This window comes from Chaetodon trifascialis, chromosome 6 (assembly GCF_039877785.1).
Source record: "Chaetodon trifascialis isolate fChaTrf1 chromosome 6, fChaTrf1.hap1, whole genome shotgun sequence".
NCBI lineage: Eukaryota > Metazoa > Chordata > Actinopteri > Chaetodontiformes > Chaetodontidae > Chaetodon > Chaetodon trifascialis.
The window spans coordinates 22,414,308-22,441,251 of NC_092061.1; the positions used below are offsets into that span (position 1 = coordinate 22,414,308).

Genomic DNA, 26,944 nt, shown 5'->3' on the forward strand with positions numbered 1-26,944 from the left:
CCTTCTTCTTCTGCAATGTTGCTAGACTAAAGAAGTGGCAGCACCTACTGCTTATCTCAATGAACTTACTCCTGATAATCAATGGAAACAAGCATTCGTTCACATTTTCTTTTCTCAAAATTTGGTTAAAATCTGTGACACATTTGGATGGAATCCCAGCTACAGCTTCGATGTTTTCGTCTCTTCAGTGGATACTTAAATCACATGCTTAATGTATGCCAGGGGTCTGTTTCTGTTGCGCTTGGCACTCACATTTTGCTTCGACCTAACTCTTCCACCTCAGTGAAGCCTAAAAACGTTTTGCAATACTTTGAGTTCTTTTTTCTGAATTTTCAGAATTTCCAATCATGTTTTTTATGAGCAAAGTGAAAACTGGCATTTAGCTTTAGCAGCTCACCTCTCCATTAACTGAAAGCACTCGGACTGTCAGCTCAGATGTAATACACAGCAAGTTACTCTTCAGTTAAAAGCTGACTGAAAGAATTCAAAAGCTATAGAAACAATCATGATGTGATGATTATTTAGCAGACAACAAATAAAAAAAGTTTGACCCATCAACAGACTGACCCTGATTAATCTGAACATCAACATCTTCTGTTAAAAAAAAAAAACAGTAACATTTATTTGCTCAAGGAAACATTTTATTTCAGTTTGTCTTCACAACAGCTTCAATAACAGAAGGACAGTAGAGCCGCCATCTGTCTCTGTACACGCTGGTTAGTAAAAAAAAAAATCTGATCAGACATCTCCAACATTCACTGATATTGCATCTTCATCTTTTTTTGCATTGAGAGTAAACATCGCAGTTGATGCAGCAACACTGTCCATCTGAAGAGTTCATTAAAAAGACAACAAACAGGTCAAACACTAACGACGCCGAGCTCCTTCCCCTCGTCCTGAGGGAGGAGCTACGATGAAGACACTCCAAATAAAATAAACTGCATTTCAAAAGCAAACCCACACACACAACACTGATTGTTTTGGCAGCCAGCAATATTTTGAGGCAATAGAGACTGGAAACCTTCTTGGTAACCTCCTAAAAACTTTTGGTAACTTCATTTTACAAGTCTGTAGTTCCCTCTTAACGGTGTCTCTTGAAAAGAACTAATCAACTCATTATTTCTAAGGAAAATATAGAGCGTTCTGTTATCCTGTTATCTAGTTGTGTTGGTTTCCAGAGGAAAAGCTCCATTTAAAACCAATTAAATATTTATTCATATCAATTAATTATTGAAAAATGTATTCTTTAAATACGTTCAATTATTTGCCTGCATGATGACAAGTTTGACATTGTTGTTTGTTCAGCTGACCTGCCATGCACTGATTAAAGTCGGGTTACACCAGCAATTAACTGAGAACTTATGACTGAGCATAGTCTGTATTTCCTCTATAATTAGCAACAAATGACATGGTTATTTCTGGGAAACGTCCAAGGAAGGAAAATTAAGAGAAAGATTACAGTTCTATAAAATGAAGTGTTACCAAACGTTCTAGCTCAGGCTGGGCTAAGGCTAAATGTGGCCTTTGTTTACTTGTTTGCTGCTCCTACAGAGTGAAATAACTACACATTTTCCAGATTTGGTCAAGGCCAACTGGCTCCAACCCAAACGGCAGAGACTCCACTGAAATCACTGGAAGTTGGGTTGGAGCCAGTTGGTACCAATCTCTTACATAAGCTGGGTATGAAGTAAAGATGGAAGACAAAACAACCACAACCACCTTTTCTTTCCACTCAGCTCAAAAGTTTGTGTAGTTAAAAGGAACAGTTCGACATTTTGGGAACACTTGCTTGGATTAAACCTACTCTGAGGAAAGAGGACAGATATCAGTTTCGTCTCTGTGCATCCAGTTCAGCTTCACTATACGGCCAAAAGAATGTGGACATATCAGTAAACTACTTTCTGTCCTTTTACACATGCACCTCCTATGATCACACTCAGTGGATTGATCAGTTACAACACAGCTGCTCACACTCAGTGTAAACATAGAACTGGTTGTGTACATTGGCAATTCCAATACAGTTTTATGGGATCAAGACAGTCATGTCTCCAAGGATGCTGACAAAAAAGAAAAAGGCAATTCTACTTTGACTGAAAAGCCAGGAGAATAGAAAACAGAGAGAGGGCTGGGAAGACCTTAATGGTCTTTTCTGAAAGTTTTATCAACTGTTTTATTTCTCACAGCCCAATCTGAGTCAAGACTTCTGAAGCCACAACAATAACGAATGACTCCAATAATATCAGAACAAGCTCAGCTGGTCTACACAAAGCTATGAGTTCAACCCTATCCAACACCTTTGGGATGAACTGGAACACCGCTTGTGAGCCAGACCTCATCACCAACATCAGTGTGTGCATCAAATCTGTACTGGACGCCAAAAACATTAGAACGATAGACTATTCCTTTGACAAGTCAGAATCAGCAGGAGGATGCACAGATCCTGGATCCAGTCTGTACTGCCCCAAAAACATCCATCATCATCACCTGCAGACTCAAGAACCACAACAGCCAAAGAGAGTGTAAACCTAAAAATGGCAACAACAACAAAGGTCTTTGTAAACCAGACGAGTGAACTGCACAGCAGAATCTCACTGATCCAAACCACAGATATAAAAACATACAGAAACGTGACAGAAAAACTCAACGGATGTCCTACAGTGAGCAGTCTGCATCAGAAAAAGATCTGCTGCATCAGACCCAAACACAGTATTTGTATGAGCGTAAACATGCATCCAAAACACAACAGATGTGATCCAGTTTCTCCCAAAGCTACAAAGCAGAGAGCCGAGGCTGTAATCTGTGTTTCTGTTAGGAGTGTTTTCACATTGCTGACACAATACAACTGAAATGGCAAGCAAAAGGAGTTTCGCTTCATTAGCGGCGAGGCTAAGCTAGGTTAAACATGACCAGAGGTAAGAACTGATCACAGACCTGAAACACAATATGAAAGACAATGAACATTACAGTTTTATTCCCAATACTGTAAAACAAACAAACAAACAAACAAACAAACAAACAAACAAACAAACAAACAAACAAACAAACAAACACTTCATTCTAACATGTTTGTTCTGTCTGACTCTGGTACACTTGGAGGTGTAATGAGCACTGCAGCCACTAGGGGCTGCTAGTGAGGCTTTAAAGTCTGTATTCACCATTGAAGGTCCAGAAAAGAGCTGAGAACCGTCATACGGCCATAAAAACCTTGTTTTTGTTTGTTGTTTTTGCTGCATTTCATTGGATACACCAATTCTGACTGCCATATATTACCACACTGAAATAAACATTGGATCAGAGCATCAGATAACAGCCTCAGTCTTCTAGGTTCAAGCTTTGAGACAGTTTGCCAACGTTCACCATCTCCTGAAAGCTGTGTAAAATCTCTCCTTCTCTTAAAGTTCATATGATTGGACTGTTTGTCAGCCGCTGTAGAAGGTGCATCCTTAAACCTCCCCGTCTCAAACATATCACTCAACTAAACTCTACTTCATGCCAAAAAATACTGCATAGATAATAACCATGGAAATGAAAAAAACAAACAAACAAACAAACAAATGTGTGGAATATGATGAAAACAAATTAAATACTACTATATATATATACAGTGGTTTTAAAACTGTTGTGCTGGTGCACGTTAACCAAGTGCATGATTATAACCACAGTTTTCAAATTTCAAATCATATAATTGTGTGCATAAACATAAATACCAATAATCATCTTTAGTGGAGTTCAGAGTACAGTAACAGAGTGGCAGAGAAACAGAAAACTTTAATCTCCATTTTCAAAGATTCGGTCTTGACACTCGTTGTTTTGGTTTGTTTTAGCAGGCCAGTGAACTCTGGGAAGGTTCTGTAGTCTGATGCAAAGTCAAACTAAATGTGACAGCACTAAAAATACATGAGAAGTTGTACTATGGAGATGCGAGGTCTCTGCAAGATGCCAATTACAACACAAACGTCCTTCAGTGTGTCTGTAAAAACAACTGCTTCAGGTTCATTACACACAGGTAGGGGTTCCCGTCTCTGAATGATGGCATCAAATACATTTTAACAGACAGTAACAGAACCTGTCTTCCAGTCCTTTACTGTATAAAAACCATCAAAAGTCAAACATTTGAGGCAAAGAACATGAGAAACTTCATATTCGCAAGTATAAAAACGTCAGTATAATTAAGAGAAGTGTGATAAAATACTGCTGGTTATCACTGAAATGAAACCACTCACTGGATAACTGATGTCAGGGTAATGTGAACTAGGGGTTATGGGTGACAGAGGACACATGTCGACTCTTACCAATCCAATCCAATAAACTGTGTGTTTACAGGACCTGGTCCACTTGTGATCAGCTGATGACACTGCATCCAAAGCAAACACAGAAATTAAGCCAAGTGGGCTTTTCCACCACTGTGGTTTGGACCAAATGAACAAACAACGGATGTCAATATGACTATACCTTAAATCAAACATCTAATTGAGTTGTTGTTAGCTGTTGTTAACTTGTTAACCTTTCAAACCCCTGTTTTGGTTTGTTGGTTGTCACTCCCTTTATTTACAGGTGCATCACAGGCATTTGCAGGTCAAGTGAACCCATTTATTCATGTCATCATCGAGCATGAACTCATCATACTACATATGATGTCGGACAGTATTTATGAAAAAGACTTTCAATTATTTGATGATTATTCTTTAATACTGTCATTTTTGCTGTATGCTCACAGGATTTTGAAACACACTAAATATGTGTACAGGAACAACAGAGGAGAGGAATGCTGTTCCAGGGATAGAACAAACATTACTGGGACATTGTGTGCCTCAGCTCAGTCAAACAATGGACTGACAAAAACATAAACATATGGATAATGTCAGGGATGTTTCATTGTTGTTTTATTTTTATGTTTTTCAGACGAATATGTCCTGAATTTTGGCATTACAGCTCCCATGATACTTTGGGTTATGTAAACAGGAAGTATAATGCTGCCATTAAGTCAGTGGCCCAATCCCAATGTCCACACACTGATTCACAGGCTTTGAGGCTCATTACAGGTAAGTCCACGAGGGCTAAAGAGCTGTCCCACTGTCAAACCGTCAAGTGCACGAGGGCTCTCTCCAGAGACATTGGAGGCCTTCATGCACACTTTCTTAAGTCTGCATTTCTGCAGACACTGCCTGAGGGAACGACCCACCAGGGCTTAAAGCCGTAGAGGCAGAGTAGGGAAATCAAATTTGGTTCCAAAATAGCACCGAATCAAAAATGCCAAGAATCAGACACCCATAAAAAACATTGGATTTCAGTTCTGCTAAATGCGTTCACCCTTTATTATTGCAAAGGCAGCTGATACTGTGTAATTTGCCCATGGATGTTTTATAAGAGTTACTTTATCTATTTAAGTTAAGGGGACTTAGTTGTTCTGTTCAGTTTAAGCATGAGTCACAAAAATAAGAAAGAGTTATTGATCGAACAGATAAAATACACTAAGTGTAAGAAATATTTAGCCTTTTTCTTTAACATACTGGAATTGATATTGGGAACTGATAAGAACCAGAATCAAGCAGAAGCAGGACTGGAACCCTACAGGGGACACTGAGATTGGGCCAGTGATTTACCTGTGGGATACACCTAAAGACTGTTTTTAGCCTACATTTGTTGACATTTTAGGTGTTTTTAATGTAATTTCTAAGTGAATTTCTGGATGTTAATCCTCGCTCAGAGTTCTGCTGATGTCACATGATGTGTATGTGTGTTCAGTTTGGAGACAGGCTGAGACGAAGGGACACAATCTTTGACACAAAATGTGTCAGTCAATGGAATCTCTCTAAATTTGTCATGTTCACTGTGGTCTGTGGTCTGTTCATTATGTGCTCGCCGTCCTTCAGTAGGCACTAGCTGGTTAAACATTGCTGCTTTTGCTCTTGCCCCTGGCTCCTCCTCCTGGGCTGCCTTTACTCTCTGACTTCCTGCCAGGTGAGTTCTGACAGGTGGACAGTTTAACAGCCGAGCCTGACTGACCACCACTGTTGTTGTTGTTGTTGTGGTTTGTGTTTCCGCTCAGTGTCTCCATGATGGAGCGGAACGCTCCGAACGGCCGCTTGCTTTCAGAGCTACCTGTTGGAGTCCTCTCCTTCGTGTGATGCCCTTTGGTCTGCTCTGCTTCCTGACTGGAGCTCTTGTGGACCTGCTCGTCAAAGGTGACCCTCAGTTTGAGGTTCTGGGACGTCTTCCTGCGAGACGAAGGCGACTTCAGGGCACTCTTGGGGCTGGTGGCAACTTTCTGGCCGTTAACGGTGTCGTGGGATTCAATGGAGGCGTCTGCTGTTTTACCATCTGCGGCCTCAGGGTCGCTGGAGGTGGGGGACGGATTATAACCGATGCTGTCCACTGACTTTGACCCGCTGAGAGAAAACGCCAGCTTCTTCTCAGCTGTTGAAGAGGAGGATGGCAGATGCTTCCTCATCATCAGGTTAAGGTGGTTTGACACTGGCTCCTCCTCTGCGATTGGCAGGTGGGACGGCCTATCAGGTCGCAGCGTGTTTGAGGCAGAGGCTCCTTGATTTTTACCTTCCTCTGGTGGATAACCATCTGAATCTGATTCACTCAGAGAGCGCTGCATGATCTGCTTCAATCTCGCTAGTTTGAGCTCTCTCCTCTCCACCAACCCTGTTCTGCGGGCCCCTGGGGCCCCGGGGCCACAGGGACCCTCTCTGCTCAGGCTACCTGCTGGAGGCAGCCTGTCCCTGTGACACAGTGTGTCCGACATGTCCTTCCCCAGCAGCTGCCGCAGAACAGAGTCTGGACCCACCCCTCCCTGACGAACCAACCACTGACCGTCACCCGGAGTGCCCTCCGCTGTCAACATCATCTCTGGCCACGCCTCCACCGAGGGCTGATGGGAGCTGGAGTCCAGAAAGGGAGACAGAAACTAGAATTTACTTTTGTATTTTTTAGTGTGTATATTATCAGTGTCTTTAATCATTACTACAACTTGTTACTGCTATTGCAACTGAGACCAACGCCCTCACTACTGCTATGTCTATGACTAATACTGTATACTAATACTACTATAACATATGGTAGTACTTGCTTTTCTGCCATAATTACTTTAACCACTACTGGTGCTACCACTACTGCTTTTTATGCAACTACTGCAACTCTTCCTACAGCTGCACCTGTTACTAACACTACTACATTGGTGATATAAGTAAACTCATTTCAGCTCTGAAACAGCATTATCTACAGTAAAAAAACTGCAATAATTGTAATGAATGATGAAGAGTTGACCTGAATTCCCACCGTACTTCTTGGCCTGCATGTTTTCCACCTGATTCAAGCTCCAAAAATCCTGACAGCTGGTGGTTGGAGTGGAGTGTTGCTCTTTTCTTTTGTGCTGCCCTCCTGTAAGCTGCTGTAAATGCTCTGATCACTACTGCTCTGTTTTCCGGCACTGTCACTCTCCCATGACCTGTACATCTTGGCCTTAAAACCTTGACTTCTCTTTGTCAGGTGATAAACTTCTCTTATTCTGTGGTCTTGTAGCCACAATGGATGAGAAGAAACTTATTGTTGTACAGAAATAAAATACCTATATAATATTCATGTTATTATAAAATAACACAACTCAAAACTCATGGAAACCAAAATTGTGGCTGTAAAATACCGCCATGGAGAATGAGTTACTGAGTGTGTAAAACGAGGGTCCTGCAGGATACAGCATGTGTGTGTTACCTTGGTGATCTGGACGGTGTGCCCTCTGCCTTGTTGGGGTCCATTAGTCTCTGCAGCTGTTTGTGAAGAGTCATCCTCTCTGCTGCCTGCCTGCATGACAAATGACACGACATGATTAACACTGACACACCTCGGCCTGTATGCAGCTGAGTCACGTCCAGCGTAAACAGCATGTGGCTGTAGCCATTGGATTGTTGGATGAGCTTGATCTCAGCTATAAAAGCCAGCACTACGACCAGTTCAGCTGATTTTGAAATTGTCTTTGCCTTTGTATGGAAACTTCATGGCCAGCACCTGTTTCACACTGTATGAAAACCTTCTCCTTCACTTATACTGAGGCCATTCAAAGACAGCAGGACAGACATGTAGCTAAATTTCTATTTATTCTTTATAAATTGTATATAAATTGTTAGGAACTGTGTGAATTGAAAACTGAGAAACTACAGGAAAAAAAACTATCCAACGCTTCCATTTAAAGTAAAAACACTGGAACTTACTCATTGAGCTGTTTGGTGAGTTTAACAACCTGTGAAGCCAAAGACATGCAGGTTTCCACGACGACCAGGTATCGAGCACAGGTGGTGTGTCCCTGCCGCTCGGCACTCTGGGAAGGCCGCTCCCCCTGCTGGTTCTGGACCGTCACATTAGAGCCATACTCCACCAGAGTCTGGAAACAGACACAGAGTTTGGCACCTGCTCACTACCTTTTTACGTAATCTTTATTGGCTGGGGGCTACACACCCACTGCCCAAAGGCTGACACCCAGAAACATCTTGAACATAGCAAAAAAAAAAGAGAAGAAAATAAGGAACTGCAGGCAGAGATACAGACACTGTCACACCCCTCTAATGGGCCAGAAGTGATGACTGACAGGGATTCATTTTGTGTGAGTCCATATGTTTTTTAGGAAAACCCTCCTCATTCTGCCTTTAACTGAACCAGTATTTTGACTGTCGGCCTGGCTAGCCAACAGGAAGCAGACAAGACTGATAACATCCGCCTCTCCTTCAGCAGGGTGGGCCACCAGGAAAAAAAAAAAACACTCAGCCTCCACTGTAGGAAAATAAGCTTCAGACTGTAAAACACATTTTATTACAAATCGTTGTTTCATCATGATTAATTGGAGCAGAACAACTGAAACAGGATGTGTGGGTTATCGCACTAGCCTGGAAAATACTAAAATTTGGGATTTAATGTTGACTTTGACATTGTTAAATTATTGGAGGCTTTAAATCATCGTTTCCTCTGCACCATGTGTGATAGAAGGTCAAGTGATAGAAGGCAAACATCAATCATTAGAAGCTGAGAACAGATTTCTAAAAGCAACTTTTGTTCTTCACTTTTTTGAACACTTTTAATCATTCGCTACTCAAAATCAATCAATGTGTTTCATTTTCAGCCTCTGCTCCTCTGCAAAACTACATGTAAGGTGTAATCAGTAAGTGCTGGGTGCTGAAGAGTCCTAATGAAACCAACCACAGCTGGCTGAGAGAAAACAGCTGTTAGCACACACCTGTATACAGGTCAGGTGTCCGTACTGAGCTGCTACGTGGACAGCGGTGTTTCCATTCTGGTCGACTTCGTCCAGAGAGATCGCCTGTTCTTGCATGAACTGAAGCAACCACAACAAGACCTTCTCCTGCAGAGACAGACAGGAGTCAGTAAAAAGTAAAGTAAACCTGCCTTGACCTGAAACACAATTAAGTTGCTGCTAAATTGATAAACTGACAGGAATAAGTAAACACAGTGTAAAGGTTGTGCTTCGTTATCACTAATATTAAAAGGCTTTAATCCTCTGTCTGGTGGCTTTTTAAGACTTCTCAGGGTGCTTTCACACCTTTAGTTCAGTTCAGTAGTGGTTGGTATGGCCAGCCTACTGTTGCCAGTTGTTGCCAGACAGACAGAAATGGGTGGGGGTGGGGGGGGGGTGTTGTTCCATAATATAATGGAAGACAGCTGCTGTGTGGTGGCTACCTGTCACTCTTTATTGGGGAACTGCCAACATACACAGAGTAGTTTACAGACTCAACACACCTGTTTGAACTTCTCACTCAATCAGTGTGTGTCTCGTATGTTACCTGTCCATAGCGGGCAGCGTAGTGGATCAGACTGGGATGTTCTCTGGTGCAGCTCAGCTCTGCGATGGCCTCTGTCTCACTCACCATCCACCTCACACACTCCAGATGACCATTCTGCAACAAACACACACACATACACAGTAAACATGTTTCAGTTAGGACCAGGTGGTTTGAAATCCGTTACCCCATTAATCTGAGTAAGTAAACAAGAGGCTTGATAAGAGCCAATCAGGACTAAGATGCCCAGCTTGTCTCTAGATAACACACTTCCTTTCTGGCAGCCAATCAAGAGCCTGGTTTCCACTGCATGGCAGACAAAACAGGAGCTGCAGAGTATTTACACTGGTCACTTTCCTCAGCTTCATTCCTGGAACTCATTTTGAACATCCTGCTGCGGCTGGAGCTGATGTAAAAGTTTACATCATTTTATCAAAAACCTCCAATCTTAATTATTTATGACCTCACTGACCAGCTGCCAACAGCCAATCAAATGTCTGCTTGTCCTTGTTAGCTTACAGATGGTCCTCTTTTCTCTCACCAACTACACCACTCAGGGCAGAGCTGTTGTAATGGATAGCATTTCATATCTGCTGTGGAATAAGTAAACAGTTAATATGTCTGCCCAACACTACATCTCAAAGTAAACACACGCACACTGACCTTGACTCCCAGACCAGCAGGCGTGAGCTGCTGGTTGTTCCGCTCGTTGAGGCCGTCCTCTCCCATCAGGGAGGTGAGATGCTGCAGACAGTCAGCGTGACCCTGAGAGGCCGAGATGTGCAGCAGGTTGTTACCATCCTCGTCTCTGATCAGCTCCAGGTTATCTGCTGCCAGGTGAGGCTGCAGGAGGAGGAGACACCGAGGAGGGAGAGAAGAGGTGGAGAAGGAGTAAAAGGAGGAGCAAGAAGAGGTTGAGAAGGGATAGGTTGATAAAACATCAGTTATGATTATCAAATGTTACATTGCCCACCTCCTCCTCCTCCACTGGTCAGAGAGTCTCCCACTTACCAGCAAAGAGATCTGCCCCTCTCTGACGATGTTGATGATGTTCTGGTTTTTCTTCGTCTCCTCATCCACCTCCCCTCCTGCTCCTCCACCCCCTCCAAAACCCCTCGGCACACTGCTGCCCCCACCTCCTCCTCCTGGTCCAGGAGGCCAGGCTTTGGAGGCGTCCTGCCTGCTCACGCTGCAGCCTGGCAGGGAGAACATCAGCCCCGGGCCCCCTGCCGGCTCCACGCCCGCCCTCTGGGTCTGGGAGTCTGGGTAGACCCGCGCAGACAGCAGCTTGTCTGGAAGTCACACAATGTTATGACTGTGTTTCAATCCTTCAAGAAAGAGTGAAAGAGACATGAGGAAAAGCTGAGAGTACCTGCATCAGAGAAAGAAGAGAGGGAAGAGGAGCAGCTGAGGAGTCCAGAGGAGAGCAGCTCTGACTGGTAGCCTCCTCCAGCTGGGGAGCGGTGGAGGTGGTGGAGGTCTGGATCCATGGACTTGGACTTCCTCAGATCTGACCACTTCACCGGAGAAAGGACACAATACTGCAGGAAAGACATGAATTACAACAGGGTGACTTTTCTAACCAACCTGACAGCGTTCCACTCGATGAAGTTTTTCATTAATATAGCTCACGTTCACACATTCAGTGTTGAAACAGAAGCCCCAAAGGAATACTGGGAACATGTTTAGTGGATAAATGTTAAAGGTGCCATCTGAATTTCCTCGCACTGTTTACATCCGTGCTTACTAGTCTGCAGTACCTTGCCCACCTTTCCTGGTGCATAGCTGTAATGTGACACCATTAGTAGGTCTGTATCACATCACCTGTGTGAGCATGCCTGCATGTGCGTCATTGCGCGTGAGCACGAGATAAACAAAACGGGGACCCATACTAGATGTCTGGAACTGGAAAATCTAAAGCCTAAAGAGCAGGATTTACAATGAAAAGGAACAAGGAACAAACGACTGCAAAAATTTATAAACATATTAAATATTTAACCATATTTTCCAATATGCTGCAGACAAATTTGCAGACATAAAGCTTTGCAGTTTCAACTGTGTGCTTAGTCTAACAATCCATATATAATGATTTCCACATCATTTCATCCTAAGTCTCCCTCGAGGGCTCTGTGGACTGTACATGGATTCATGAATAAATAACCTAAAGAATTTTTTTTTTAACTTGATCAGTGTGTACCGGAGTCTGTGAGCTGCTGCTGCCCAGGCTCAGAGGCTCATTGTGAGGTAAAGCGGAGCTCTTCAGGCCTCCTCCCCGACTCCTCTCCAACGTGCCTCCGCCCAGGTTGCTCCCCGTCACCGAGCGCTTGTCATGGGGGACGCGAGGCAGCGTGGACATCTGCTGACTGGACTTGATATAAGGCACGTCCAGGATTTCGTCCATGTCCAGATCGTAGTGCTCCAGCTCGCCAAACAGTGCCTGAGGGTTGTTCCCTCCAACGACACCAACACTGCCGCCCAGGTCCTTCGCCTTCCCTCCCTGCCCGTCAGAGGAGGTGGAGGCCTGCGTGGGTTTGTCTGAGCTGGGGTCATCCTTACTGCCCTCCCCCGGCTCTCCCAGCCCCTGGACCTGGACTTTACCATCAGAGTCAGAGTCGGTGGTCTCCGGTTGGTGCTTGAGAGGGGAGACCCTCTTCACCGGCCGGAACTTACTGTGGACCTCAGCGAGCCCCGTGGGTTTGATTCCCCCGCTGCTGTGTGAGGAAACGCCACGACTCCAGTTGATGGCTGGAGCTGCAGGAGGAGAAGACATGAGGAGAGATCAGTTGAGATATGTGGTGAACAGAACTTGTTGAAGCGAACACGTATAAAAAGTAGAGCAGGACATGAAATTCTGGATTGTTGAGGTCTGGTATTACTTTTCAGACACTTTCACAAACAGTACACTTGGTAGAGGCGACTCTGCTGCACAGTTTAAGTGAAGAAGAGAGTTTAAACTGTCACTAAGCTGTACTTCTACAACACACAGTCACCTGGTCTCTCCTCAGCCTGGCCATCACTCCTCCTGGACAACTCTGGGATGCTCTTCAGGGACGTCACAGAATACTGCAGGACGAGAAACAAAGACAAGTGAGAGACGTGTCAGAAAATTGCACACAGCAGTGCAGCAGCTGTGCAAAGCAGTTATATTTAGATATTTGTTAATTGCAGCAGCAGTTCTGCTACTCTCAGTACATGGAGCAGTTAGGCAGCTGTAGCTTCCAGCTGTGTAATTAAACAGTCACACAGTGGCCAGATTATACAGTGAGCTCAGACTAATGCAGGCTCTGTATATCCTTCATGAAGGTTAGAATGGACGCATACTACTCCAATTGCTCTATGTAATGCTTAGGTTTAGGTTGTCTTGGATGGTTGTGAGATAAGGATACTCCCACACAGATCCACGGGATGAAGCTTTGGGCAGATACAGACTTTTGTTACCAGTTCGGCAGCTGTACTCAGCAGTTGTGTAGCAGTAAGCAGCCGTTAGCTTGTTTCTATCATACTGACCACTGAATCATCGGAGAAGTCAATCTCATCCAGGTCCAGGTATTCAGGAGCCTCCATCTTCACACCACATCATCAGCCTTCCAACCAGCTACAAACAGATAGCACACACATTGTACATTAACATTATTATGCACATTGTGTAGCCAAAGCTGTGGAATACTTTGGTAACCATTGAATCACTAAAACCACAACTGCCTTTTCTATGTAGCAGCATCATAACCATAAATACAATAAAGAAAAACACTTCTGCTGCAGTGATATGATCAGCAGGAATAAAACACAGGAACTAGCTGCCGGAAACGGAGAACAGTCCTGGCGAAAGTGTTTTCTTTCTGCTTCTAACTAAGGTGATGAACTGCTGCTCAGTGAATAAAGAGGAAGCTGTGGAAATAACAAATCTGTCTTCCATTTAAAAAGGAGGATTTTCACTCCTAACAGCTAACAAAGGCTGTGTGTGAAACGTTTGAGGAAAATCAAATCCGTTTCTGTTCAGTCGGTAACACTGAGGTTTAAAATGGTTTAAAGCCCAAACTGTCAAGTGCACAAACTGCCTGAGCTGTTGTGATCAAAGGCAACAAACAGCAGGATAATCAGGACTAATCAGAGAGCAGTGTGACTCGCAGCACGCACAAAGACTTAAAGACGCAGCATGCAAGCTGAACCAACACAAGAGCGAGAGCCGAGCATGCTGACGGACTGAACGCTGAAACAAATGAGTCAAATAACACCAAGCAAACACCCGAGACGACCGAGCCTCTGTTTGCAATCTTTAATAATCAAATTATTCATGTCATGTGTTCGTGTTCAAGAATAAATATGTTTTAAATTTTAAACTGCCAATGATTGTTAGCAGCCTCAATAATCCTTCATCAGTCAGTAGAAGTTTACTATTAAACATTAAGTGTTTAATCAACAGATTTAATTTAATCTGCAACAATTTTGTTAATCATAGTTGTTTCAGTTGCTTAATCAAGAAAAAATGCCAAACATCTCCAACGTGAGGATTTGCTGCTTTTCTCCCCCATTTCTCTGATATAATTAGAAACTGAATATCTTCAGGTTCTGGACTATTGGTCTGACAAAACAAGACATTTGAGCACGTCACGTTGGGTTCTGGGAAACTGTGCTGGATTGTTTTCACTATTTTCTGAAAAATAATCCCCTGATTAAACAGATGATGAAAATCATTGTTAGTGGCAGCCCTAAGAGGATCACAAGGACCTGCTTTAACTGCAACCACTGCGGCCTACAGTCAGACCGCTCACGTCATCAGGTAGCGTACCTACAATAAGATCCAGATGTGCTGAGGGTGCTTTTAGTTACTTTGGTCCTGCTCTCTGGAACAAACTGGACTGAGATCTGTCACAACCCCGTTCACACTCAAAAGCAAAACATCTTTCTTCTCATGCTTGCCATAAACATTTGTATATTGTTACTGTATGTGTGTATTTGTGTTATTAAAATTTTCCTACAGCGATCAATCAAGGATCATTGTGTTCAAACTAAAAAGAAAACAGCCATTCTGCGACAATGGCTTGGCTTTGGTCAGAGGTGTTAATGGTTGTTTTTCAGGCGGTACTGCAGGTGTTTCTGTTTTTTTTCCACCACTCCCTGTATATTAAATACATCCTCAGAGGTTTTCTTTATGTTTTGAAATAAACAAACTTCCATTCACTGTCACGGGATGTTCAGAAAGCACCAAACTGACGAGCTTTCATGTAAGAGTCGAGTTGTTTTCAGACTGTGTGGGAGCGACCGCAGAACTAAACTGGTCAAAATAAAACCTCTGATTGCAGCTTTGAGAAAGAGTCGAGCCTAACATCCTTGATAACAACAGTTAAGGCCCGAAACCCGACATCAAAAATAAGACTGAATCGGGAAAGAAGGAGGACGTCTGCTTTCTCTGTTTATGTGAACAGCTGACGAGCCCAAATCCTTCCAGGCAGCGAGACGTGAAAACAATCAAGAAGGATGAAATGTTGTTTTGGAGAAAAGTCAAGAAATGAGGATGGGAGATTTCAGGAGGAATCTGACAGAGATTCGATTACATTTCTTCACAGTGAAAGTGGATTTATGTTTCTTCACGTGTCCCTCAGAGGTCAGGGGAAACTGCAGGTCGAGCCCCATCAAAAAAGAAAAATCCCACTGAACTCACATGCTGTATCAGCAGTGCAAACAGAAACGTAATAGGGATTTTTTTGTGGTTTTAGCAGCTGTTGGCATTGGAGCTATTTGTTGACCTACAACAGCTGGGTTTTAGTGACTGTGCACAGCACAAGTCCTGAACTCATTGTGGGGTTGCCAGGTTTGAGCTCTGTCTGAACTCTAAACCCAGCTGACAGGGTGGACTGTTGAATAACTTGTTAGCTAACAACATTTCATAGGTAGGAAGTATTTTTTTAGTGAAAAACAGTGAAGACTGTGGATCATCCAGAGCAACAGGAGGCATTTCTGGAAAGAGATGCTGCTGTTGGATTTGTTTGTAATTTTTCAAAGATGTGATGAGCACAAACTTTCCATCTCCTGCCATTGCACTGTGGGGGAAGACAGAAATTTCAAAGACAAATATCTCAAAACCTGGAAATTAAAACCAAAGCGATCTGTGTAAACAGATACAACGAGACAGTTCAGAAAATGTGGTTCGATTTGACGATTTTAAAACAAAATCCGTTCTGATGTTTAGTTTAAACAGTCTTCAAAGTTAAAGGCTCTGTATTTCAGACATCGCTGTCAGAGAAATAAACCAAGACGCCAAACGTGAAGCAAACAAGTCAGGTATCGAGACAGCCCTGCTTTTAGACAGAGACAGAAAATAACCGCTGGACTCAGGCTCGGCAAAAAGAGTGATGAGTACTGGTATCAGACAAAATAAACAAACAAAAAACATCTTTGAAATGAACTTGAAAACATTTACTTTAAGCCATACTCTGAACTTTCTCTACCATCAGCCATCTACAGTGTCGCTTTCACCATCGGCCAGTTACAGGCTGTAATTCAGATTTCATGGAAACCTGATTACATGCATTAAGACCTGCAGACTGGATGGCGGCCACTTTAAATCTCATTAGTGTTGGCCACAGGGAGCTGTGGGTTTCCTCACTTATTTCACTGTCAGCTGGATGCATCAGTGGATCCCTAAAAGCTGACTGACATCAATCTAAGACTCACACTTTATGCGATTATGATTATTGTGTTTCATCATTTTCCAATTTGTGCCGCCCAATTGAATATTTCAAAGTAAAACATGTTTAACAAAATTATGCCTTGATGGTTTTATTTTGCACGTTTGAACTAAACAATCAGTTTGATGATTTTCCACCTCATCGGATGGCTCATGACACAAATCATGATAAGAAAAAAATTCTTCTTGTGATTGTGATACTGATTTCCACTACATCACAGAGCTCTTACTTTCTATTCAAACAAAAGCTTTAAAATGACAAGTTCCGCTGTCTAAGTTCAAAGTACTCAGGATGCTTCATTAATGAAGGCAGCAGCTCCCAGCTCATCAGTTTTAACTTAAAGTGCATTTAAATCATGAGTATTACAGCTCAGTGTCTAAGTCAGTGTCTCAGCCTGTTACTTTGCTCAATATCTACTAATAATTTCTCTTCTAATTACAACAATGTCATAGGAACGTTAAAACCCGAGGAAGCACTGGATGAAAAATACTGAAAGGCTGATGAAAATAAAATAGAGTAAGATCTGAGACCAACATGGATGTGATTCTTCCTTATTTTTTCTGTAATTAAAAAGAATACTTGGTAGTCTACTAGTTAGTAGATAAGAATTAGTAGCAAACAAACTGACAGAGGCTAATACAGCTACGTAATTTCTATTTTCCAAATAAAACAATGAATGTGGAGTGAGTTCAGATGGTTTGTTCTCTCCTTCTGACTGACAGCTGATTCAATCCGCTGATACCTGCTCGTGAAGCAGCAGGAGGCTAATTAGCTAACGGTAAGCTAGCACGCTAATCAGCATCCACAGATGCTAATGTGGAAGCTAACTGACTAGCCAGGCAGTTGGAAAATTAGGTCAAAACAGAAAGCTCAGGTAAAAACAAGCCCGGCTCGGGATTAAGAGCTGTTTCTTCTGATTAAAGGACAGTTTGGCGATACAGTACCTTATCGAAGTCAGGCAGCCGAGGAGAAACGGCTGGCTTCAGGAGAGGATACAGCTAGCTGCGCCGCTAGCTGGAACGATCCTTGGATCCAGCTGTTTTTTTCCTTCTGTCGCCTCGCTGTCTTGAAAAGCACAAAGACTTTGACATATGGGCAGCACAGAGAGGAGCAAATGAGACGATGGCGCACTCTGAACACATTTCAGAGTACCATATTCGTTCGGATGAAGTAAGGAACTACATTTTTTTTCCACTTTTAGTGTCAATAAGCTTTGTGTGTGTATGATTGTGTTTTTAATACTACATTACATTTTTTATACGTTGTAAGATGTATTTTATTGTTGTTGATGTCACTAGTGACAAATATTTTGCAACCTGAGTAGTTCTATTTTTATGAGGACAAGACCTTACAGGCTATGGACATTCAAGAGTCAGTAATGGATGACTGCTGAACCTGATGGGATGAGATCTGCAACGGATTACTACTTGCCAAAATTGGAAATGCACGATAAATAATGTTCAGTGTTTCCCATGTGACTCTCTTATTTTTCAAAGTGAATCATTTTTGTTGCTTGTATATATAAAATAATAGATATTCGAGCCCCTATGGAAGGTGAAGCTGCAGCTTCTGTGTCACGCCCACTGTCTCTCAGCCTGAAAGATTCCCCTTTTTCCCCTCTCCTGATTCATCGCTTCCATAGACGATCTTTGAAGAGGGCAGCCGCTCAGACGGAGGAAGTGGAGCCGTTAGATCGCTCCGTTATCCTTAGAATAAAAACTACAATAAAACCTCTGGTCGACAGACGATTTATATCACAACATAACATGCACGTATTGTGAAATAAATGTACGGATGGAATTATAACATTTTACTTAATGTTTAATTATCATTCATGTCTTTATTATGAACTACTATTCTATCGTTTAGGGTGTTAACATCTGTCCAGGACAATGAAAATGATGGAAAGTGAAATTAGAATTAACCACCAGTAAAATACAATTTGTGTTTTTATTTCTTAAAATGTTTTCATACATTAAAATAACGCTTACTTGCTGTTAAAATACCTTGTAGGCCACTTTGGAGAACCCTGAGTCCGGATGAAAGAGAGAGTTGCTTTTCAGCATTATCACCATTAACAATAAGTACATTAAAATGGGTTGTGGAGGCAGCACTGGTAGTAGTAGTAGTAGTAGTAGTAGTTGTAGTAGTAGTAGTAGTAGCAGCAGCAGTATCGCTTCTCGCACCCTGCATATGGTTTCAAATCTACTCTATTTAAGAAAGATGTTCTTGTTATCCTTATTATAGTGAGGCCTATGCAGCATACATGTTATTTATCTGATTGTATCAATATATAAACATTGGATTCAATGTCAGGGAGCTCGATTCACCCTCTAAAATCAGATATCTGACATCATGGATTCAGTTACATAACTTTTAGTCTGTCAGGGAGAAAAACACAGAAGTTGTACCAGTGAGGAGTCTATAAATGTCCTCTGTATTTCCATAATAACAGCCTCTGTACCTCTGCTTTGGTCCAGTGTGGTTTGAAGCTCATCAGCTCAGTCTGATCTCAACAGGGCCATCTAGTGGCAAATTTTGCATCCTACCACTGCTTTCATTAGCTTATTAAAGACAGGACAACTGGACTAGTACTTGTTATTTTTAAAGTTAAAGCTGGTTTTTATTTTTAGAAATGGTTCGGCACCAGGAGGGGGCAGCTTTAAATGTTGTGTTTACACACTAACAAATCCTATTCAGTCTTCTTTTAATGAGTAAAAAACATCTTATTTTATGTAGATATCACTGACGTCATTTTACAGATGATCTTCTGCACTTACGGCCAATTTCTGATGAAACTTCACATCCGATCCTGATCACATAATCTGCTACATATATAATATTCAATACAGTATGTGATAATTACATTAATATTATACTCTATCAAGTACACCAATTAGTAAAGACATTTATTTAATAAAATTCTTTGTTTGTTATAATCTACATTATATTATGGTGGTCAGATATACATCGAGTCCTTCCAGTTCTTTCACTGACAACCATTTATTTGAGGCAAAACGTGACACACTGACATGGTGGACGAGCGGGTAACCAACACTTTGGCATGTGTTGGTCTAGTTGTCCCTGTATAAAATGAAACAAATAATCGCTAGATGGTGAGAAACAGTCATCTGTTCATCAGTATTTTGTGAAATGAAAACACACACACACACACACACACACACACACACACACACACACACACACACACACACACACACACACACACACACACAGTATAAAATATATCAAACACTAAAAACATTAACATAAAACCATTTTCAACAATCTGCACTTACGGTTTCACAACAAGTCACACATTTATGTATCACTCAGTCTTTTAATGCACACCTATCACATCAGTATGTGTCTGTGTTGTTTAGGGATGCACTGATCTGATCAGCTGGCTTGGGTATTATCCAAACATTACCAATGCACATTAAACACAGCTTTCTTTATCACTCCATTGATGGCTGGTGGGAGCTAACAGGCATAAAGCTATTTCTGAAACTTCTCCCCTTCCTGCATATTATTCACAATAAATGTAGTTTAATGTGAAACACAAGTCAGTAACATCTGCTTCTGGCTAACATTAGCTAATGCATGATGTAAAGGGTTTAAATTTTAGATATTTTCTGCACTTCTTGAAACAGATAATTTGGAAGCTTTGGATGGATGAATTATATTTTGTTACATAATGAAGGCTGACAAAAGAAAAAAGCTCATAGAACCAGGCCTGATGATAAATCTAGCCAAATAATTATTGAGTTTTAGTAAATGGAATTAAACAAGAGGGTCTGCTGCCATGCTAGCAGCTCTGTGAGGCTGTACTAGTTGTAAATGCTAAGATCACCATGTTAACATCTTCACAGGATGCTGATATAATGCAGGTGCAATGTTATTACATAAGATTATTAGGCCAGAGCATAAAGTAGAGCTGAGGCTGATCTGAATGCCATTAGTTTTACAGATATTTGGTCATAAACCAAAGTATTGGACAAATCAAACTTTAGACCTGATGATGGCGCTACATAAAAAGTCAGAGAATCACCAAAGTTATTATAATTCATCCTCATCGGAGCATAAATGTCTGGACCCATTTTCATGACAATCCATCCAAGATGGGGGCACTGGAGGAAACACAGCAACATGGTTGAAATGACAAATTTGACGTGAATATTTGCCTCACGACCTTGATGAATGAAGCTAAATTAGCTGCACAGTGTTCAGTCATTCACTGGTTGGAAATGGATTCCTCCTCTTCCTTCTCTGAGTCTCTGAATGTCTGTTGTTTCCTAATGCTCCATCGACTCTTCCTGTTGGTCTAGCTGGGAGATCATGTCCTGTCCTTGAGTTTCATCTACTACCATGTCACTTTCTCCTTCAGACTCTCTGTGATTCTCATTTTGTTTTTCTCTCTGTGTTTTGTTAATCATCTCTTCCAGCTCTTCTTTTGCATCCTGATACTTCTTCTTCCTGGCTGACTTTTGCTGATGCTCATAAGGCTTTGCCTTTGGTTTTTGTCGTCGTGTTCCTGCTTTCTTGAAAGGTCTTTGAGTATTTTTACTGTCAGGTGTTGTTTCAAACTGCATGGTCTCCTCCTGCAGGTCTCCCTGACGCTCAGCTCCTCTCACTGTGTTAAACCTGAAGGGTTCCTCTGGCTGCTCTCTCGTTTCTTCTTTTACATCCAGTTGTTTCACTGCCTGCTGTTGTCCTCCTCCTCCTCCTCTGACCTGTTTTTCTGTCTCCTCTGACGTCTCTTGAGCTTCATCACCGTGAGCTCCTCTGTGAGTCTCCAACCCCTCTTCCTGCCTGTCTTTACACTCCTCTGTTACCTGCTTGGTGGATCGCTCAGGCTGCTCTTTGGCTTCGTCCTGATTTCTCTGAGAGTTTGTTTCTTTTTGTTTCTCTGTCTGGAGCTCTTGGTCTTTTCTTTCTGCTGTTTCTGGACTCTCTCTCTCCCTCTCATCCCTCTTTTCCTCTGGCTCAGTAATTTGCGTCTTTTGGCTCTCTGCTGTCCTTTCTGTCCTTCTAGTCGTCTCACTCTGCTTTTCCTCCCCATCTTTTCCTTTCTTATCCTTTTCTGAAAGATGTTGGTTGCTGTCTCCTCTCTGTATTTTTTCTTGCTTCTCTGACTGATGCTTGTCCTCCACCCTCTCTTCCGCTGCCTCCTTCAATGTCTCATTAATCTGCTCCTCCTGGCTCTCTGCTGTCCTTTCTGTCCTTCTCGTCATGTCACTCTGATTTCTCTCTCCATCTTTTTTACCCTCACGCTCTGCCCCACTACTGTCTTCTGTTTTGTCTTCTGTCTTTTGCGTCTCTGATTGAAGTGGCCTCTTGTCCTCCACCCTCTGTGTCTCTGTCTCTGGTTGCATTGCTTCTGTCTCATTCTCCTGTTTCTTCCTCTGTCTCGTCAATCCAGAACCTCTTTTCTTCTTTCGCCTCTGCTCCTTCTCTTCCTTTGCTCTCTTCTTCTTCTGTAATATTTTGTCCACATCATTCTGTGGATCTTGCTGTGTCTCTTCTTCTCTCTGTTCCTCCTGGTCATTGTGGAGATTTAGTGGCTGCTGGTTGTTTTCCTCTGCATCCAGCACCACAGGAAGTCCTGAATCTTCTTTTACAGGTTTCATTGTTTGCTCCTCTTCATCTTTGTCACAACTGTTATTTACTTGTCTTCCACTTGTTTCTCTCTCTGTTGGAATCTGAGGTTCTTCTTCATTAATTATAGGTTTTAGTAAACTTTCTCCTTCTGCGTCGTCCATGTCCCTTGTTTGCTCTGCTTTGGTCATAAGCTGATCCTGGTTGGTTTCACTTTCAGCCACAAACTGGAGATCTTTATGTTCACTTTGAGATTTGATCTTCTGCTCTCCTCTATTGTCTGCATCACTCTCTTCTTCTCTTGCTGCCATAAGTGGTTCACTTTCTCCTTCTCCATTTCCTGTCTGTGGTTTGACCTCCACCTTGTCTCCTTGGCTCTGTTTACTTTTCTGCATCTCTGTTTGAAGTGGCCTCTTGTCCTCCACCCTCTGTCTCTCTGTCTCTGGTTGCATTGCTTCTGTCTCATTCTCCTGTTTCTTCTTCTGTCTCGTCAATCCAGAACCTCTTTTCTTCTTTCGCCTCTGCTCCTTCTCTTCCTTTGCTCTCTTCTTCTTCTGTAATATTTTGTCCACATCATTCTGTGGATCTTGCTGTGTCTCTTCTTCTCTCTGTTCCTCCTGCTCATTGTGGAGATTTAGTGGCTGCTGGTTGTTTTCCTCTGCATCCAGCACCACAGGAAGTCCTGAATCTTCTTTTACAGGTTTCACTGTTTGCTCCTCTTCACCTCTGTCATAACTGTTATTTGCTTGTCTTCTTACCACATCCAACATTTGGTGCTGGAGATCTTTATGTTCACTTTGAGATTTGATCTTCTGCTCTCCTCTGTTGTCTGCATCACTCTCTTCTTCTCTTGCTGCCATAAGTGGTTCACTTTCTCCTCCTTCTTCCATCTCATGGTGGAGTCTTGTGTTATCACTCTTAGATGTGATCATCTTGTCTGCCTGGCTCTGTTCACTTCCATCCTCGTGGCTCCTCCTCTTGTTTTCTATGTGTACAGAGAAGCAGGAGAAACTGGTGAAGTTTGTGAAGACATTTTCTGTTTTATCATGTTTAATGGCATGAAACAGAAGACACTTAAAATAAGTAATATAGAATATCAACCAAAGCAATGCTGCTGACTAATTTATTGATTGAGAATGCAATTCAACGAATGTTAGAATTCAAAAGACTAAAAACTACGAGGCTGCAACATTTAGAAAGAAATAATCCACTTTCTGACTTACTGAATTTGTTTTGTCTCCGTTTCCACACAACAAAGATAACTATAAGAATAGCCACCAAAGCAGCACAGCCAATGGTTGAGCCAATAATAGCCTGCTGACTGCTAGAAGTACTGGGAGTACTGGGAGAACTGGAAGTACTTGGAACCGGAAAGAAATGATCTGAAATGGTGAAACACAGAACAACATGTTGTTAATATAAAATCTGTACAGTCTTCTCAATGATCACATCATTAACATGTAAATGAAATTCACCTGGAACAAGAATGTGTGTCTCTCTGGTCTTGCTGATGTCCTTCTGTTGGACTCGACAGGTGAACTTGTTGCCGTGTCTCTTCTCCACAGTCACTGTGCTGTGGACAGTATAGAGGCCATCAGCACCTCTGACTGTCTCTGTAGGTCCAGCAGAGAGGAGGTGTCCCTCACCGTCCAGCCAAAACACCTCAGGCTCTGGATACCAGCCTTTAGACTCACACTCTAACACTCCACTGCTGTTTTTTGACATCTGGACAACAGGTGAGGACACAGCACCTGAAGATGAGAGGTGACAGAAATCAGAGTACAGTGGTAACCAACCTGTCTGACCAACAGCAGCATAACATTACTAAACTCATTCATTCACTTGTTTTTTGAAATTACATTTAGTCTAATAAGTGTTGAGACCTGACAGGTTCAGCGCCACATTCAAACTTACCTACAACAAGCTGAACAGTAGAGTCTCTAAACAATGCTGGCACAAAGCATTTGTATCTTCCCTCATCATATATTTTCACTTTGGAGAGTTTCAGAGAAATGTTTCCATGCTTCAGTTCATCAGTGAATAGTGACGCTCGTCCCTTGTAGGATGGATGTTTTTTGCTCTCTAGTTCCACACCGTCTCGCCATACAAGGACAAATCTGGGGTCCAGATCAGGTCGGGCCCACTCCAGAGTCATCTCAAAAGCATTCATGGCAGGCTCCAGGTAACATGGCAAGACGATGTCCTGTCCAATTATTGCCACTATTGGCTGAGACGGACCAATCACCTTAGACTGAGCTGAAAAGAAAGACATTATAATTTTATGATTTCTGCAGTAAAGGCAGAATGCTCTCATTAATAAAAGCCATACAGCTGCATTTGTAGGACATGCTGTATCTCCAATGTACATTTATACAGTGACTGTTAGTACTGTGTGGAATTCACCTCTACATGAGTGTATCAGGGAGAGAAAGACGAGGAAAGTGAAGGCACCAGACTGAAACATAAGGGACTGTCTGTCCTTTGCACGAAGCATCGTGGAGCTCTGAAAATAGAAATAAAGCAGTAAGTAGTATGAAAAGTTCAAGAGGACGATAATACAGAGAAATACTGATTGACTTTCACTCAAAGGTTCTTTTTAACAGCTTCTTTAAAAGCTCTAAAAACTTTACTCTAACAGCTTCATTCATTCATTCATTCATTCATTTATTCATTCATTCATTCATTCATTCATTCATTCAGCATTCATCAGTTTTCTCTGAGAATCGCTCATAAACATGATTCTGGTATGATGACATGTTTGAGAAATATGCTACAGGAAATGATCATTACTTCTGTCTGAGGCCTGTGGTTGAATGTAGTTATTTCATTATGCTCTAAATCTCTGATTTGTATTGACTGTGCTTCTTACTCCTCCCTCCCAAATCATGAATAAGTACAATTAGATTTGTCTTATTGCACTTTGATAGGACTTGGGACTGTGACAGGGAGTTCCACCTCTCGGTGTCTAATTGACCTGAAATATGAGTCATTTACAGTAAGTAGGGCTGCAATTAGCAGTTATTTTCATTGTGTACTAAAGTGCTAATTATGCTCTTGATTAATCAATTAATTGTTTCATCAAATGTCATACAACAGTAAAATTGCCAGAGCCCCAAGTGGTGTTTTTGAATGTCTTCTTTCATCCAACCAACAGTCTAAAACCCAAAGACATCTGTTATAGACCTGTTTAGGAGAGGTGTTGATTCTGCTTGATCGTCAGTCAAGTCAACTCTGGGATGCTCTTCAGGGACATCACAGAATACTGCAGGACGAGAAAGAAAGAAAGACAAAAACAAAGAGATACGTGTCTGAAAATTGCACACAGCAGTGCAGCAGCTGTGCAAAGCAGTTATATTTAGATATTAGTTAATTGCAGCAGCACTTCTGCTGCTCTCAGTGCAGACAGAGTGTAACATGGAGCAGACAGGCAGCTGTAGCTTCCAGCTCTGTAATTAAACTCATACAGTGGTCAGATTTATACAATGAGCTCAGACTAATGCAGGCTCTGTGAATCCTTCATGAGGGTTAGACTTTATGCTCAAACAGTTTAAAGAGGAGAGGCGTTGTCACTTTTCAAACTTCAGATTTCTATTCATATACATCTACACTGTGAGACAGCGCCCTCTGCTGGTCATTAAGCTATATTTCATGTTCATCCACGTTGATCAATTGAACCGTAATCACAGTTTGTTTGTGAATGCAAGCGTGAATTTGAGAGACTGTTCAGCCTTATTTGATAACACTCATAGAGTTATATATGTTAATAACAAAGTGTGCACTCTGTGTCCTTCACTGCACACTTTGACTTTACTTGAGTACAGTTTCACTTTCATTTGAAACAAAGACAGAAATATAAATATGGAGTATATCCACAGTGAAGCTGACAGTATGTAAAGCATTAGGCCTACATGAAATAAAAACGATTCTGAATCCTTTCCTACATGCTTTAATTTGAAAAGAAAACGTGCTGTGAGAGTCTCCCCAAACATCTGACGCACACAGGTGACCACAGCGCGGTTTACCTTTAAGAGAAATGGACTTAAAATAAAAGTAATATGCTCTTTTATTTAGGATATAAAATCCAGTCCAAGCACGCGATACTCAGCATGTACTGAAACATCTGCATACCTGTTGTCTGTTTCTCAAAGTCTCCGATCTCAGCGACTCTGTCAAAGTCCAAAAAGGGGGAAAGGCTCCTTCCGGTCACCTGGATGAAAAGGTGTGTTCACGTTCGAGCGGCCTCACGCGCGTTCAGTGAAAGAAGTCACGGTGTTTACTGTAAATGACGGACTGCTGCATAGTGTGCTGATGCTACTTGTTTTATTTTAAGATTGTTTAAGGTATTTTGGTATTTGAATTAAAAGTTGAGATAACATTAGTGTTGAACAAGAGAAAAAGTCCAAGTTCAGACTGTTTTGCGCATTTTATTTATTTATTTATTTTTATTTTTTATGGATTTAACATCACATCTGTGAGCTTTTCCTTTTCAGAAATTGATTGAATTTCTATGGGAAATGAAGCATTGGTGCTGATAGTTTGGCTTATTTACAGCAGAGGGCAGAGTTGGACTTCTCATAAATTCATCATCCACAGAACTGAGACAATATGAAGACAGACAGAGACAGAGGAGGAGGAAGCATTGAGATCGTTTACTTCACTGAAAGAAGGCTCCAAATACCACACTGAAAATACTCCACTACAAGTACAGGTCCTGCATTAGAAACCTCACTTAAGTAAGAATATGTAAGTATTACCAGATAAATAAACTTAAAGTAGCAAAAGTTAAAGTACTCAGCCTGCAGTAAAATGCTCTCTGTGATGTTTTGGATTAATATAACTGCTGCATGAATGTGTATGTTACAT

General features: G+C 41.9%; 1 protein-coding gene across 1 annotated transcript; it reads right to left on the minus strand.

Moving 5' to 3' along the window:
• Positions 1 to 632: 632 nt before the first annotated feature.
• sncaip (synuclein, alpha interacting protein) lies at positions 633 to 17,610 on the minus strand. The gene is made up of 12 exons (XM_070964955.1): positions 17,428 to 17,610; positions 13,302 to 13,389; positions 12,785 to 12,857; positions 11,992 to 12,545; positions 11,167 to 11,335; positions 10,806 to 11,086; positions 10,458 to 10,637; positions 9,798 to 9,911; positions 9,233 to 9,358; positions 8,217 to 8,386; positions 7,720 to 7,809; positions 633 to 6,890 (listed from the first exon to the last, which is right to left on the minus strand). The coding sequence occupies exons 2-12, from the start codon at positions 13,356 to 13,358 to the stop codon at positions 5,888 to 5,890; spliced, it is 2,817 nt and encodes a 938-aa protein (XP_070821056.1). The 5' UTR covers positions 13,359 to 13,389; positions 17,428 to 17,610; the 3' UTR covers positions 633 to 5,887.
• Between the last annotated feature and the right edge of the window lie 9,334 nt (positions 17,611 to 26,944).